Genomic DNA, 18,450 nt, shown 5'->3' with positions numbered 1-18,450 from the left:
GCGTTACGGGATGTATTGTGTATTTGTGTGCAGTGTGAGTGTGACTAGTGAGTAGTGAGTTAGTGAGTCGTTCATCTGAAACGTTCCGATGAGTAAGTGTTGTACTCGAATCTTAATTGAGAACTGTGCGATTTTAATCACAACGCTTTTCCTGTGAATCATATTTTAAGTGTTTTTTTTTTTGAAATTTTATTTACCAAAACATTTATTTGAATATTATTGAAAATTTTTATAATTATTTTTTAAATATTTAAATCTTGTCGTGATATAGTCTTGTTTATTTGTATAAATACAAATTGTGCAAAATTTGTAAAATTTACTTTACTTAGATGGTGGTTGTACAAACTTGAAACTTATTGGACACATATCGTGGATAAAAGGTACCAAGTTATTATAAGCTTTTAATTATATAATTAAATGTTTCTATACAGAACCTACTTAGTTATTATAGTTACCTATATGAATAAGATAAAATATTATTTGATCAATACCTTTTAAATAAACTTAATATTAATTTGGGTTGAAAAAAAATATATTTATGTGTTAATAATATGTTTATTATGAATTAATAGGAAAAAAACCTTGATAAACTGGTATTTTTAGAAGTACCTATTTCGATAAAAACTGATCATTTAGATAAAATCAAATATGATTTTTAAATGTATTGAAGCAATCGTCAATAACCAATAAATGTATTTATATAAAATATACTTGGTGTTATTTCTTATAAAGTTCTTAAGTTCTATCGTTGTAAAAGAATATTATAATTATTAATTAAAAAGAAAATAGGACGTACACACGTGTACCTATGTGTTATGTTTAACTAGTCTGTTTACTGTTATAATTTGAATTGATTTTAGTAATATTATAATTCAGTAGAATATTATTAATATTCTCAAAGTTGAAATCTTATTAATTATTTATTTATCAATGTTCACTTCAACCGCGTCTACCTGTAGTACTATTGATTATTGAAGATTTTCGATATTTATGTAATGCTGACAAGCGACAGTCATTATTCTGTTCTGACGTTGATATCGGATATGTGCTTTCAAAACAATAAGAAACATCATATATTTGTAATTAATATTATAACTTTTTTATTTCATAATCATTTTGATATTAATAGAAAAAATTAAAAAAGAAAATTATTGGTAAAATTCAATAATGTATTAATATTTTAAACTGAAAAATGAATATTAAATAAAACATATTTATAGATAATATGATTTTATTTAAAAATATTTTTCTATGAAAACCATAGTTTTTTATCGATAGCTATTTAAATAACTTTTTATTGCATAAAATTAAAAATTAGTCTTTATTTCCCCGTGTTTTCCCCATCTATATTATCCATAATTAGCCAGCATGCTGAAATAAGTATTCATTGTATCTCGAGATGGGAACAACATTTGGAATTAAAAATTATAAAGATTTAATAAAGCTTAAATAGTGAATATTAAATTTGTTATTCATGTATCTACTTCACAAAAATTAGCCACTGCCCACTGGACGTTATTAGATGTCTAACGTTTGTTGGTCAATTTTATTATAGAAATAGACTTATTAAAACTATTCGACAATAATATTACGAATTAAAGGTATTGATAAATTTAAAAATATTATTTCGTAAAAAATATAACATACAATATTACTCATATTATACAGAATAATATATAGTTTCTGCTACACGTCTACACTGACACGTGACAATTTAATTTCAATACTGTCTCCCATGCGTGCAACTTAGTAAAACACATTCATGTAGGTTGATTAAAGTTGTTCATATAAATGAATGCAAATTAGGAAATGATTTTAGAGAATTTAATTTTTATATTTATTTATTTTATATGGTTCGAAATTTTAAAAACATAGTTAACTATGTTAAGTTTTCACCTTTTAAACAAAACTGAATATTTTCGTTCAGCAGTAGGTACTAATTTTATTTTGTTATAGCTTTAATGTTAGATTGAATTGAATTGTTATCAAAATTAAAAGTAAGAATATTAACTGAGTTAACATATCCAATTTTAATGATATTTAAATTGTAAAGCGAGTTATGAGCTTTTTAAACTGTTGTAATATTTTATTCATACTCATAACTCCTTTAACATTTGAAATAGGTTATGTAAAAAACTAAAAAAAATAGATAATACTGTATTAGTTTAGGTTTGAGAATAACGATTAATATTAAAGCATTTCGATTTTAAAGCTAATAGCACAAAATTGGTTCTATAAATTTGCTATATTGTACACTATTGTAAGATGAAGACAACACACGATGGCAATTTAGCATAAGGTTACTTTGATTATTATTTTTTTTTATATAGAAAATTGTTTGAAGATTTCGTATTGATAATCTTCAGAAAACCAAATAATATAATTTATTATCTTTATGTTTTTTTAGAAATAAAGAATTATTAGAATTCCTCGATCTATATAAAATGTTTTAACGAAATACATTTTTAACCTGAATTAGTTTCATGTAAATTAAAAATAATATTAATTTAGTTGTAAATGTTTTTCTTGTGAGAAATATTTTATTAACCCTAATAGTGGTACAATAATATCAAACCGAAAGCAATCAGATAATCAATTCTACATTTCTATAGGTATGCATTGTATAAATTATTTTGTTTTTTCTGTATTCAATACAAATATATATATATTTTTCAATTTATATTTCTTTCTCTTTGAAAGAATAAGTATAATAAATGTTATTTTACACTATTTTTAAGAAAATATACGTCTAAATGATCGTATTTTTCAATTTATGAAGCAATGGTATTTATTATTTACAATTCATTATTTATAACAATTCTCTTTAATATTATATAATCATGATAGTTTTAATTTTCAATGGATTCTTATTTTAAATAATAACAGTAAATGTTAAGTTATTATATCATTTAATAATTTTTATATTAAAATTAAAAATTCACAATTCGTAAAATTCAAACGATATCAATGTTTAGATAAATGTATATCTACAATAAGCGTTGACAAATAAGTTCTGTACGTTATGATATGTATTTGTAAGTAGATTGTAAAATATATATTATACATTTTTGAGTCCGCTATTAAAAATATGAACACACGCATCGTGTTCGTTTAACCTTATACCGTTTTTATTCGCCTCGATGTTACCAATTATTGCTGAACAATAACATGTAATTACAAAATTGAAACTTTATTGTTCCACTGTTAAAGTGTTTTATGTAGCTGAATGCAGCCTAATCACAATGATAAAAATTCGTATCGCCCGGGTGACTGGTCGATTTATCATTTGGACAAATCGATAGCTGTTATTCGTTATTGTCATTTTGTCACGTACCTATTTAGAAATTAAACCCACAAGCGCGCGCAAATCATTCATTATGGTTTAGAGCTGCGGCATCTGCAATGTGGCCCAAAACACCCCTCAATATGTTGTGGAAAATCACGGCAGATTTGTAACTTTAAACTGTAATAATTAATATTGTATTTTTGTAGTGTTTTCAATCAATTAATAAAATATTTTTAAATCGAAAAATAAAGTTTATGTATTACAATATCTGTCGCGTGCATTTGCGTAGTCTTTTTTAATTTCATCAGCATATTATAATTTTGTACAATATTCGTCAAAACCAATGTACAGTTTACATACATACCTACTTCATATTGAGTAGGGTATTTTGATCGTACAAAGTTGTTGCCAATTTTTTATGTATAAAATACCTAAATTAGTTAAATTTACTAAAATTTTAATTTATTGGTTTTAAGAAATATCCTTTTAGGAATATTTATGTTTTTAATTTATGAAATATGTAGCATATTAAGGTGTTATAATTCTAAATAATAGGTTTTATTTATTTATTAGAGTATAATTGTTTTAATAAAACTATACATCACTGATAAAAATTTATATTTAGGTAGGACTTATATTCTAATACTTGCATTTTGAAATCTATCTTTATTTTTTATCATATTGTGTAACAGGATTATTTAACAAATAAAGTAACATTTGTAATGAAAGTTTGTTAAATAGTCTTGTTACACCTTATATATACTATATTATTTGCAAAAAAAAATTATTACCTATAGTGTAAAAAATTTAATTTTATATAATTTAAAAAGTGGAAAAATAAATACATTCTATATCGATATTTTACTAAACGTCTGTACATAATTGTGTTGCACAAGTTATAAATTAATAAATATAGAAAAAAAGTTGTCTGGTTTTATAATTTTTATTTATTTTTTTTTTTACAACAAGATAATAATTACAATACATTATTCCAAACTTAATGACTATGGTTGACAGGATGGGAATCGAGTGAAAATTGATAAAAAATCTTCTTATATTTTATACACAATATACATTTTGTAACGAATAGTAGTGCAGTACAAGAAAAAAACAGCCAGTTCGTATTTTTCGTGTTCACAGTTTAATAGTGTATTATTAAATCGAGAGAAAAAAATAATAACGTCGCATCTGTTTTCAATTTGGAATTGTTGAAATGGCTTATGTATGTAACTACAGTAGCAGTAACAATAATACCTACGTCAGTTGAAAAAAAATATTGACTAACTGATTTTACTATGTAAATAATATTTCCATAGTACCTACACATTATGATTAAGTGAAACAAGAATAAAACAAAATTATGTTATATTATATTTTAATAATAGATGATTACTCCCTATGTATTTTGTATGGTCTGTCATAATATTTTGAAGTAATAAAAATGTTTCAATCTTCCACGTTGATGGTGGTTTCTGGTAGCTAATATTGGAATTAATATTTAACACATCCAGTGACTTATTAAATTATTCAAAACCCACTACAGTGAACAGTGAAACCTATCTGTAGCAGACAACATATTGAGGAATTCAAATATGTTCACTACTAAGGGTTGCATTAGTAGGGGTATTTACTCATTTATATTAGGACATTTGCTTACGCCATTAAGGGGTATCCGTAAACAGAGGTTTCATTGTAATACTGTATACCAGTGTATACCAGTATACCTTATACAGAAGAGCGACTTCTCTAGCTATTCATTTGAAAACAGTTCATATAAGATTTCCTAATTGTTTTAGGTTTAGTACCTATGCATAATGTTGGTGTTATGTAATTCAAGTTGAAATTGATTGTTAAATATTTTTACGAATACTCTGGTTTTAGTAATTATAAATTAATCGTGAACCGGTTGTTGTGTTCGTTCAATAATTTAATATTGTAATAATTGCTAATTATTACCCGAAGAATGTTGCTTATTCGTGTTTTAACATTAAAACCTCGGGCTCTGCGTTTCTTCTACGAATTCCGCCAGGAATAATAATTACCTATCGGTAACTATAATTAAACACAATTGTTACTCATTTATGTACCCTATAACGCGCGTACGTAATACGGTGAGCCAAAGACCAAGATCGTTGGATTCTCGGTGGGTAACCTAAACATTGTTCGGGGCCGTCTAGTTCCTACGTCACTAAGGGATAATTACACACCGGACCAAATGGAATAGGTATACCCTCGTAAAACCATCAGTCTTTGTAAAACAAAATCCTTTCAAAGCGTTCTCCTTCTTTTTGATGTTCGTATATAATATTCAAGTGGGAAAACATACTACTTCGCTGGTAATCGTTATTAAATTTTTTCCGTTTTTTTTTCAACAATTCAGAGAATTTTCATACTCGCAATATTATATATTATACGATATTATAATAAAGGTATATGTACTCGTATATATATATATATATATATATATATATATATATATTATACATAGATACCCTACGTTTATTTTGCAGCGCGCATACTTATAATAAAGTATATAAAATACAGAAAAATGTTGGTACATTCGTTTACATGAACATCATTATTGACATATTATCGTTACGTATTACTTATAATGTACAGGGTGATTCGCCAAGCATATTGTACTCATATCCGTATTTTACTGAAATATCGAATTTATTGAAAACAAAATAAATAGAATAATTAGAATTTTAAGTCTATTTAAACACCACAACAAACTATATTTTTGAAATAGGTACGTCAATTTTTATACCATTTAAATAGTATTCTAAGACTTACTAGAAACTTAAAAAAAAGAAATCAACTTTTTTACTATAAAAATTGTCAAACACAGTATTTTTTTTATGATGTATTAACATTGACATTTGAGTGAGCATATTTTTGAGTTATATAGTGTTTTAAGGAGCCATGTTAATAGCTGATTTAAAAAATATGGCTATTTTATGATTGTTTGAAAATTAAAGTTATTTTTATATTTAATATAAATGTTATTAATTTGTTAGAATTTTTTGGGTGTAAAAACATCTATATAGTTAAAATTACGAAGAGAAGGGAAGGGGTAAGCTATAATCATGTTTGGTGAATCACCCTTTATATTTATTCGTTTTGGTACGCGAGATTCTCTGCTGTACCTATACTGCAGTTATTGACCGATGCATAACTTTTTGTATTATTATATATAATGAAATGAAAAACTATTCGAAAATTCTGCACTTGAATATAAATATATATATATATATATATTTATATTTGGTCGTTTGGCGCTATAATGTTTTATTTTTATTATCATCTCGAAAAAAAATATCATTGCGATTCAATTTGAATTTGGCGTTATAAAAATATCACGTCGGCGTGTCTTTTCGTAAATATTTATAAGGAATAATAATAAATATAATAATTATTATTACTATTGACGATGAAGGTTCGAAAAGACAACTGACAAACTCGACGGGAACAATACATCATCATTTTTCGTTTATTATTATTATTCATCTTATTTTATATATATAGATAGATTTATATTGAGAGACATGGGCACCGCGCGTACGGATAACACGAAAAAAGTCGTAAATTATCTAATCAATGCCGTTGTTGTAAAACAAAGACACGTGTAAACAATACATCGCAGGTATATCTTTGTCACCGTGTGCTAAAATATCATAATATGCATATATCATTATAATACGCTTATGTAGGCATTAGACCTTGGTTTGGTGAATTTATAATTTGACGAAAAAAAAATTACGCACTCCTTCGCATATAATATAATATATAATAGGTAATAATTGTCGGCGAACGATATTATAATTTATAATTGAGACTGAAGTGTGCTGTAATATATTTTCTCGAGTTCGGTCTCTTCCGTTTGCGAGACGGTAATATGTATTATTATTATTGTATTAACCAACCGTTAAAAGAGGACGACCACGTGCAGCAGAGGCGTTTTCGTTTTATTATTATTTTTTCTTTTAATATTTGGCGTGCGGTTATGCAATGGACATTTAATTCATTGACAGGGAGCAATCACCTTTAATTGACACACTTAAACTTCAACTATACTCTACCGCCGGCATGTTGTTATTATATTATATACGTATACGTCGCAGACGGGAACCATAACATCCTCGCATTATTTGGTATAGTAGGTAGGTACTGGACGGTTGGCCACACATGATATACCACGCCTCCCCTTCTCCGCACAGTTTAGATTGCATTACGATTGTTCGTTAAAGTTTTCGTAGGTCTAAAAAAATAACTAAAAAAAAAATAATAATATAACTTAGAGACGGTGTTTATGTTCTGAAAGTATATGACCGTCGCCGCGCGTGCGAACTCATACCGATAAATTTTAATATTTCACGATGGTTTAAATTTTATGCACTCCTACACGCATTACGCATACATCATATTTTATCATAACCGTGTACTTATGTATATTAAATAGGTACGTCAATAAACGTCTCGTATAATATAATAACGCGCTGCGTCTCGATTATTGCGAATCTCCAATAATGCCCCATAATTATTATTATATGATAGGCGTTAGAAAAATTCAATGGTTCGAACGAACTTTATATACACGTCTATATATATTTCCATCTTAATATCATACAGATAGGTATGCGATGTTTTCGACGATTTACAAACCTCAGCGGCGTATAATGTTCCATTATGTTTTTGTTTTTAATCTTCTGTCAGTCAAACGAGCAACAACAGCTAACAAGTGCATTGCAGTAAAATGATGTCCGATCTATTTGCGTATGCGTTAATCAGTGGTACAGTTGCTTTTATAGATACGACGACTCTTTTATTTTACGCATAATGTCTGTGCGCTGTACACATAAATATACTATCGGACATTATTATTGTTTCCTGTTTGCGAATAGCGTGCATTCGATTCGTTTCAAATGTACAACGTTTACATGCATGCACTAGTTAAAAAACTATACAAAAACAAAATATTCCGTTGTTTTGTTATGTTGTTATTATCAATAATGTTATTATTGTTTTTATATATTTGCGAACATGTAATGATACAAAACGTATCAGAAACGTACAGTTTTTTTTTCGATATTTCTCCTATTGCGGGATATATCACCACAACGGTGGACGGATTTTGCATTATTTTTCGATGGAAAATCGTAACGTCTTATTGCGGCAGTCCAAATTGCAATAACATACTGTGAAAAGATAAATTTTTTTACGTATATTAAGATGAGTGGATATTGTACTTCAATTATATTCTCCCTAGTCAGATTTACCGTATCGTATCATTTTAGGAATATTTGCGCCCAACTATATGGACGTATTATAAGTACTCGTACGTTCTAAGACAATTCAATTATTTATTTCTCAACTGTGATTAATGTAATGTCACTAATGTGTATCAAATTGTATAGCGATGCCTCCCTTAAAAAAAAATTCAGACTAGTTGTGGATAGGTTAAAGCGTGACAAAAGAAACTTGCAAAGAACTCAGACTAACAGTTATTAACTCTAATTACTTGGCAGTGACGTGACGTCGCTGCTGTCGGCGTCTGTGGCGTGTATGATGACCTCTTAGTTCCGCGCTTTTGTATTCACGTCATGTGCCGTCACCTGTATATCATGATCCATGGGCGGCCACATACGCCGCCGGCTGTGAATTAATATTGTGATCGGCACATCTTTCCGGCTGCGACCGTAAGTCGTTCCCCCACCCATATAAACCCTGTCCTACAGGGTATCTGTCTCGTCGAATTTGTCGCATAGTCTTTATAGTATTACGAAATTCCGAAATTATTCCTAATTATTATTATTTTTGAAATACCATTTTTAGACATTTTTTACCGCGTTGTTTGGATAACGTAAAGTCACAGTAATTTTCGGACCAAAACTAGAAACGAGATAAAATCAAATTAGTCGTTTTCGAGTTTGTTAAAAATCTATCAATCGCCATGACCATCGATCAATGTACATACAAATGTAAACATTTTAAAAGACAATTTACAACCGCGATTTCCGTTGTCTGGGGTACGAAAAGTTAAGGGAGAGTCTCAATAAAGTAAGCTTCTGGTAAAAAAATGTATTATATATTATATTGTACTGATGTGGCCTACGGGAACAACTGGCATACGGTGAGACACCCTGTATAGTTACGTTTAATATACCACACTTCCTTTCCCTTAATCACGTATGGGCTGGGAAACACCAGACTTGAATATTAAAATGCGCCGTATGTTTACATTTGTTTTTACTCACTTTCGTCGAGCATGCATTACACACACACGCACAAACTTATATAATATTATATCACATTTATCACGAGACCCGATGCGCCGAGTGAAATACAAATTAAACCCGTAATGGAAGTTGAGGTTTCTTTTGAATAATTTCGTTTCATATCTTACCACTTGCATTGCTGCCGCGCACACACACAGACACACATACATACACGAATAGACACCGACGGGAACGTGAGAGCTCCCGGTGTATATATTCACGTGTTGCACGTGTAACGAGAGATCATAACCGGAAACGGGGAGGGTGTATAATAAATAATAGAAATCCTTTTCCCGTGCGATCGGGGCAGCTGAAGACGCGCCCTTTAGACGCGTATGGTCCATATCGATCTAGATTTTAACGGAGATCGTCTTCCTGCTCGATTTTTTCCTTTTTGTGTTGTTTATTCGCGTTACGCGGTTTCACATCCGTCAGCAGCGACCAAATGTTTCCAACGTGAACTATATTATATATATTGCTATAATGCCTACCGTGATTCGCAGGTGTTTAACCATGGGAGCCGAATCTCAATACAGTGACACTCTCAAATCGTCAAAAAAATGCAGCAAGTTGAGACCGTTGAAGATAACCGCAGTCGGAGACGGAATGGTCGGAAAAACTTGCATGCTCATCACCTACACGACCAAGCAGTTTCCTACGGAATACGTGCCCACCGTGTAAGTGAAAAACTGAAAACAAACTTTTCTGTATTAGTTATGTGTAAATTTATAAACAAACTATGCAATTATAATGCAGCTGTAGTAGGTAAACTGTATACAGCTAATACATTGGTACGTTTATTTTATTTTAATCAGCGGTTTGTAGTTTATTGTAGTTGGTCATAACTTTACTATACTAAATTATGCCAGTATACACAATATTATTATGACTCATAATAATGTTATTAATTATTATTTTAATATTCCATATAATATTAATGGCTTACTGGATAGTTTAAATAATCTCGGCTGTTTTAAAATGCTATAGTAACTATAGTACGCGAGGCGAAAAGTGAGCCGCGATCGTCGCGCGCCAAGCGGCTGTTTTTCGTCAGGGTTACTCCGCCTATTCCTACTGTTTTCCCGCCTATAAAGTAATTTCAAACGACGTAATGTAGATGTTTTTAATAAATTATAATAAAAAAAAACATAATAAAATACAAATAACACAAGTAATACATATAATACATTTTTTTTAATTAATCATATCGTCTTCATCATCGTCTTCGTCAGTAGAACTGTCGTCGGGATTAATTGTCATTATAATAGGCTCCAAAATTTCATCTCTTAATCCTTCTTTTACCAAATCGTCTTCTTGAATTTTATCGCAGTGATCGCCACATTTTGCCCAATCTTCTGTTGTGACTGCATCTAAAGCACTATTTACTAACACTTCTATATCTGCCATTTTGAAGGTGTTATTTTTTTCCGCGACTTTACCCTTAACTTGCGCCCAGATTAATTCGATTGGGTTATATTGGCAGTGGTAAGGAGGAAGTCTTACCACTTCATGGCCCATTTGTAGTGCAATTTCGTCCAATTTATATTTTTTTTCTTTTGGCATCGTCAATTTGACTTTTTCCCGTAGTTCGCTTAATGTCTCTACTGGAGAAAAGTCTACAGATTTGTCTTGTAACCATTTTTGTACATCTGCCTTTCGAGTATTTGCCTTAGGATATTCTTCTGTTAAGGTAGAATGGTATGTGGCATTGTCCATTACAATTATACAAGGTTCTTCTAAATTGCCCAACATATCTATAAACCATTTTTGAAAAACGGTGGCGTTCATTTGAGAATGATAGTCAGCCTGCGATCCCGACTTGCAACGAAAAACCAGTTTTGAATTTTTGACAAAACCAAATGAAGGTGACCCAGCATGACACACAATAAGCCGACCGCCCTTACCAATAGGTACTTTTAATCCTTCGGTGTTGTCGGAGTTTTGCCATATGTGTCCTCGCGTATGATTTTGGTTTACCCATGTTTCGTCTAAGTAAACAATTGGCCTTGTATCGTTATTACGTCTAAACTCGTTCATTTTTCTCAAAAACTTAACCCGAGAACAAACAATATCATTTCTTTCCATTAGAAATTTACGCCCATCATTACATTTTTTGTATTTGAAATTCAAACTACGCAAAATATGTCGCACGGACCATTGTGAACCCGAATAATTAATTTTTTCATGCAACGCTCCCAATATTTTTGCACTAGTTGGATACTGACCATTATCATAAAAACTATGAACTGTTCTTCTGACAACTTCATTGTCAAAATCGTCCAAGTTGGTCATAGGTTTGGCACGTTTATAAGTTTTCCTTGGAGACTTAAATGAAGAAGGTTCGGCAGCTAGTTGATTTTCACCCACAGATAATTTTTTCCCTTCAGCACAAACTCGTTTAACACAAGCAAGACTTACGCCACACGCTTCAGCAGTCATTTCACGAGTTTGACGAAAAAAATTACTAATTTCTGGCTTACCTTTGTCACCAGCCAATGTTTTGAAATAATTATAAACATGAAAAATAACTTTCTTCGTTTGAGAATGTGTGTCTTGATATGCCATTTTAAAACTATTTTTGTATACGAGTAATTATTAAAGAAATAATTAAAATATTACAAACATTCAAACTTTAAAAGCGCGCACTTTAAAAACCAACCACGTAAGAACGCGGGAAATATGATTACAAACGTAGATAATAAGCGAATAAAAACACGTGTAAACTCGTATCTCGAATGTCGAATGACTAACCAAACGTTAACAAAATATTGTGGTATGCAACAGCAGCTACTGGCGCCTACTGCTAAAGGAAAATAAATTGGTCTCCAAAATACAATGAATTATACAATAAATTACCACCTGCCGTTTTTAAAATGCGCGGCAGCTGTTTCCATTGCACACAAACGTAGAACCCCTGAAACCAGAAAAAATGACCGCTTGGCGCGCGACGATCGCGGCTCACTTTTCGCCTCGCGTACTATAATGCCATATTTGTGGTATAATAATGATTAATAATTTTAACGTGTTTACCAGTGTAATCTACACTTTGTTCAATATTGATAATGATATTATTATATTTTTATGGAAATAAAAAACAAACGGTTTAGCTGCCGTTTCACAAATAATGATATATAAATGCAATCCCACATTTTAGGTACATCCTGTTGATTGCTTGTTAATCGTAAAAATGTGACATATGAATTTCTATTAAAAATATAATTTTTTTTAATAATCATGTTTGTAATTTATTTATTTTTAAATTACATTTAAGCTAAAATTATAAATATTTTATTGTTTGTAAAAATCAGCAAGATTGATGCTATTGTTCATCTATCACACCTTCGTTATAGAATAGGAAACCATTCTTAGAATTTCTCATTTGGTCGAACTGTTAAAGTAAACTACCTATTACTAGAAATGCAGAAAAATTTAAAGTACATACCTAGTTTTTTTAATATTTAAATTTTAATGGAACTTAATAGTATTAATCATATGTTTGAATTTGTCAATTACAAAAATCAAAATATTGTAAAAATTGTTAACTGGGGCCCACTATATTCATTATTAGTATCTATATTTTGTGATTACATAATTTTAAGAATTTGACTATAAAATAAAAACCTAAAAAGTGAATTTGTTACAATTTGAGTTATGTTTTTGACAGATAAGACAGATGTTAAGCTTGTGTACATCGTGCAAGTTATTCATTGTTAATATTAAAGTACAAGTGTAGAACAATTAGAAAATTTAGCATGGGTGTTATTTTTTTGTTATCATTTTTTTGTGATTAATTGGATTATATTTGGAGAATATCCAAAAAGTTACGCATTTTACTGTGATTAAACGCAGACAGTACTTTGGAGAATATTTTAGAATTATTCAGTGGCTATAAAAAAAATCGCGAAAACCAATACACAATACACAATAATCTATATTCTATTTTAACATAAAGTGAATAATATAATATAATATGTAAGAATTATCTGTCGGTGTAAATACCTTTTTTTAATACAGATTTGATTATAGTTTTGGATTTACTAGATAACACTAATGTTCACCATAGTCTGTTAAAGTATATTATTTTCAAATTTAAAGACATCTTTCTCACATCAAATAATTCTAACAACTACACATAAGTGCAGAATATCACATTTTGTTTTATTTTTTAAGCAGTTCATAGTTAATACGATATCTATTACATTTATTCATACGATGTACAGTATTTTAGATTGTTATAAATTTAATAATAAACAGTGTAAATTATTATTTTGATTTTTGTATAGTATAAGCGTTCGAAGCCACCTTAATTAAAATACGTAGGTAATAGAGAAAGTATGTCAGAAATGAGTCATATTTCTTGTGACTAAATAATACCTGAGCTGAGAAGGTTCTTTTTATTTAAATGTTAACTATAAAACGACCTATATTAAGATTTGGCGTTGTATATTTACTTATTGTGTAGCATTGCCTTCAAATATATAGAGAATATAAATATATTATGTAAATTGGATATTTACTGTGTTAAAAGTGTGTAAACGTTTTCATATTTTTCGGAAACGCTGTAGTATTATTAAAAATACAAATATTTTAATTTATTTTAAAAATGTAATATTACAATGCAAAAAATCTATTATAATAATATGAAAATTCTAAATAGCTATATGTTTTTTAAATTATATTTTTTAATGGTATATTTGTATGCATTTAATTTATAATTTGTGTTTTATATTTATATTGTATTTATAATTGAATTGAATTCATTTAAAATCAATTAATGTTTTAAATTTATAATGAGTTATATTTTTCATTTTATTAAATTAAATGTTATATTTTATCAAATACCTATCTAAGGTAAGCAATGATTGCTATTGTCAAGTTCTGGTATTATGTCAACAAATTTCAAACATAATTACATTTAGTTTTGAACGTATGCTGCATAAATTTAATCACGTTATTGATTTCCTAATGAATTTAATAGGTATTGGTTAAAGTCTGAATAGAGTAAATAATAATATAAAATATACGTTATAAATAGCCACTATAGGTACCTATAATAGTTCAATTACTTTAGTTATAATAATTGCGGACATTATGTGTTAAATGTGTTCAATGTACAATGCATTTAGACATTCGTTTATAATTATTATTAATGTTATAGAGTAGGTATAGACATATAATTTAGTTTTCAATAAATTATTATGTTTATCAATAATATTCATATTGTTAAATAACAATTTTTTGAATTTCTATATTATTATGGATATGGTACGGAAAAAAAACACACTGTAAAAAAAAACCAAAAAGATAATATTATCAACACTCGAATGAACAGCTTTAATTTCAATCTTATCAATAACGTTGGTTACTTTTACATGCCATGTTTCAGCTAGATGCTTATAATGCGTTGTAACCAAAGGTTAAGTTTTAAAAATTATATTATATTATATAAATTATATTTATATAGAGTGATCATTTCATTTGTATACATTTTTCTCAATAATCATTATCCATTTTTAATCACCAAAATAAAACTAAAATATTGGACGGTGATCGTCGCATGCCTACATAATATTTATACAATTTACTTTTGAATAATTCAGTTACAATAATTCTCTACGTCATATTGCATAATGCATAGGATGTATCTCACTATTTTGTGCTTAAATTATTATTAAATCTTAAATAATCAAAAAAATTGGGAGTGCTATATAAACAAAACAACGTCATCGATGATTGATGTATAATCATAAATGCATTGGTCAATGGTCATTGACTGATACACCTATGTGCTTATAAGCCCACTAAGTCCCTCCTAAGGCACCCTTGTTGCGCTAATGGATGATACTAATTCTTTGATTATATTATTATTTTGGTTTTTTTTCCGGGATTCATTATTATATACATTATAAATACATGTTATATAAATTATAAATTTAAATAAATACAATATAATGCAATATATTCAAGTATTATGTAAACATAATATATTAACATAACATTCATCCGTATCTTTGGTCCTTTGGATTTTTTAATAGGGTAGGATCGGGATGTAAGAATATCAAGTTTTTTTTAAAAAAACACGTTTTTACAGCTGATAATAATCATAAATATTTTTTACGTATTTTAAGATTCGACAATTATGCAGAAAACATAATTATGGATGGTCAAGAGTATAACATGTGTCTATGGGACACTGCCGGCCAAGAAGATTACGAAAGACTTAGGCCATTATCTTATCCCAATGTGAGTTAAAGCATTTTACTTTTTTAATATCAAAACAAATTTTAAATATATTATTATAATTTATGCAATTTTATTTTTCAAAATTGTACATCTTTTATATTTAGTTTATTCGTGGGTTATCAATAACTCCATGAAAATAGAAACAGAAAAATCTTTAAAAAAATAAACTAATAATTATTTGAACTGCTCTTAAAATTATTATTATTTATAATATTTGTTCAGTTTTAAATACATGCTTTCCGGCTGAATTACATAGAAAAAATGAAAACTAATCATGTGTTATACTAATATATGATGATATTATATTACAGACGGATTGTTTTCTACTTTGCTATTCAGTCGGTAGTCGAAGTTCATTCGAAAACATTGCCAGTAAATGGCATCCGGAAATTCAACACCACTGTCCGAAAATACCTGTGATATTGATCGGTAAGGCTAGATGACGAATACTGTATTGTACCGTATGGGTGCGAATGCTGGGATATTATGTTCTATGAATTTCGTATTGTATTTATTTATTTTTATATACCATGGAAATAACATTGATCCAAATATTTAACACACAAATATTACTGAACTGATGAAAAACAAATATTTAGTCATTTTTTTTATTTCCGTATTTCTAATATTATATAATCTCTACTTTAATTTAATTAATAATTATATAACCGCGATTTGTTGTTTGTTATAATAATACTTCATGATATGTTATTATTGTGTGCAGTAAGTATTATAGCTGTACAAATATTGAACCTAAAATGCGCAAAGTCTTAATAAAAATAATTAAATCTATTGACTATTTAATTTTATATGGATAATAAATAATAATATATCAACACGATCATTATATTTTATAATATTAAAAATCCAAAATAGATTAAATGCAATACTTGTGATTAAAATAAAACAGTACCTAAATGATTTATTTTGTTTTACTGTTAACAAATTAAAAAAAAAAATTAAATTTTGTTAATATTAGTTCAAAATAATTACGCGAAAACAAATAAATGAACATCCAGAGTCCGGTACAAACACACTTGTGCACACCCAAACAAGAGTAATATTTGTACGCATCTATTGTGCACGTACAACATAATATTAAAATATTTAAAATAGTTATCTTACACATTTGTACCTGTTGAATAATAATTAAATTCACAAAAAATTATAGTCTAAGTGTAATGGCTGTGCATCACAACGACACGATTGTGTTGGCCTTTATATAATTTATATATATTACAATATTTATGATAATTTATTCTTTGAAATATGTGAATTTATATAACATGGAATATGCCGTAAAGACTTATGAACATACTTTTTAACCCGTTTATTTAACCTACAATTTATTCTATTTCTATTTAATTAAGTCTTTTATTATTTTCAATATATCCAAACCGTCACTTTCGGTTATATATACATATTTTCTAGAGAGCTTATAGTAATAATTTGTAAGGGTGTTACGAGTCGTCGGCGACAGTTCATTATACAGAAATCTAAGCTATTTCGCGTCATAACATTTACAATACCTATACTATAATATTACCCGGATGTTTGTAACTACGCAAGTTCGATTAACCGTTATCAAACAATACATTTGTAGGTACGAAAACGGATCTTAGGCTGAGCCAAAACGACTGTGTAACATGGAAAAAGGGCAAAAAAATGATGAAAAAGATCGGGGCCGTCAAGTACCTAGAGTGTTCAGCTCTGACTAACGAAGGGCTGGACACCATATTTATGGAATCGGTCCGCGCGGCCATCAAAAGACCAAGACAGAACTGTTTTTCGTTCCCGTTCACCCAATGCTGTAAATAGAACACGCTCGCGGGACTCCAACATCATCCATCGCCGTCGTCGCCATCATCAAGTACCGCGCTTATACCATCTCAAAATAAGTGTTGTTCTGTTGTAGAATGTCTAATACGCATCATGCATACATAATATTATAATGTAATTGTGAAATACTTCGTTTCTATTAAAACTCATTTTTGGAACGCAAAATATGTGCCATAGATTGTGAATCGCCTGTACATAATATATGATATAAAATATATTAACGTAATGCTGTTTAAACGTATATACCTACCTACCTATCTTACTATATAATATTGTGACCTCGCCGCGATAACAAACCAACGAGATTTTATGTACAAGTTGTCGCCTTATATTGTCGGTTTATTATAAACTAGAGTACCTATGCTTAAAAATTTGTTTTTTTTTTTGATAAATGTAAAAATGTATTATTATTAATTTTTTTATTATTATTATTTGTTTGTTTTGTCATGTGCATAATATAGTATGTATATAATAACTAGTATATCTCACACTATATATCACATTATGACACGAATATTCGATTATTATACAATTTCAGTTTTGATTAATTTGTTATTAATTATTAAACTATTTATAAAAGATGACATCGCTTGCGTTAATTACATTTCGATTTTCCCAAATAATTAGAATGAGGTTTTAAAACTAATTTTGTTTTTTTTCATAAATTCATGATTCTCATTCGAATTCCAACAGTCAATAGTTATATAATTATTTAATTATGCGATTAATAGTTATTCATTAGCTGATGATAATAATATTCCCAGAGAATATGTTTTATTTATTTGAATTTTATCAGTTTATTCC

The 18,450-nt window shown here is 28.7% G+C and overlaps 1 protein-coding gene across 1 annotated transcript; it reads left to right on the top strand.

Annotated features, from left to right (window-relative positions):
* The first annotated feature begins 57 nt into the window (after positions 1–57).
* Positions 58–18,230, top strand: LOC132921430 (ras-like GTP-binding protein RhoL). Its single transcript, XM_060984454.1, has 5 exons — positions 58–380; positions 10,068–10,241; positions 15,693–15,807; positions 16,119–16,236; positions 17,411–18,230. The coding sequence occupies exons 2-5, from the start codon at positions 10,078–10,080 to the stop codon at positions 17,623–17,625; spliced, it is 612 nt and encodes a 203-aa protein (XP_060840437.1). The 5' UTR covers positions 58–380; positions 10,068–10,077; the 3' UTR covers positions 17,626–18,230.
* Positions 18,231–18,450: the final 220 nt, after the last annotated feature.

Source organism: Rhopalosiphum padi, chromosome 2, assembly GCF_020882245.1.
Source record: "Rhopalosiphum padi isolate XX-2018 chromosome 2, ASM2088224v1, whole genome shotgun sequence".
NCBI classification, from domain to species: Eukaryota; Metazoa; Arthropoda; class Insecta; order Hemiptera; family Aphididae; genus Rhopalosiphum; species Rhopalosiphum padi.
This window is presented reverse-complemented; position numbering and strand designations above follow the sequence as displayed.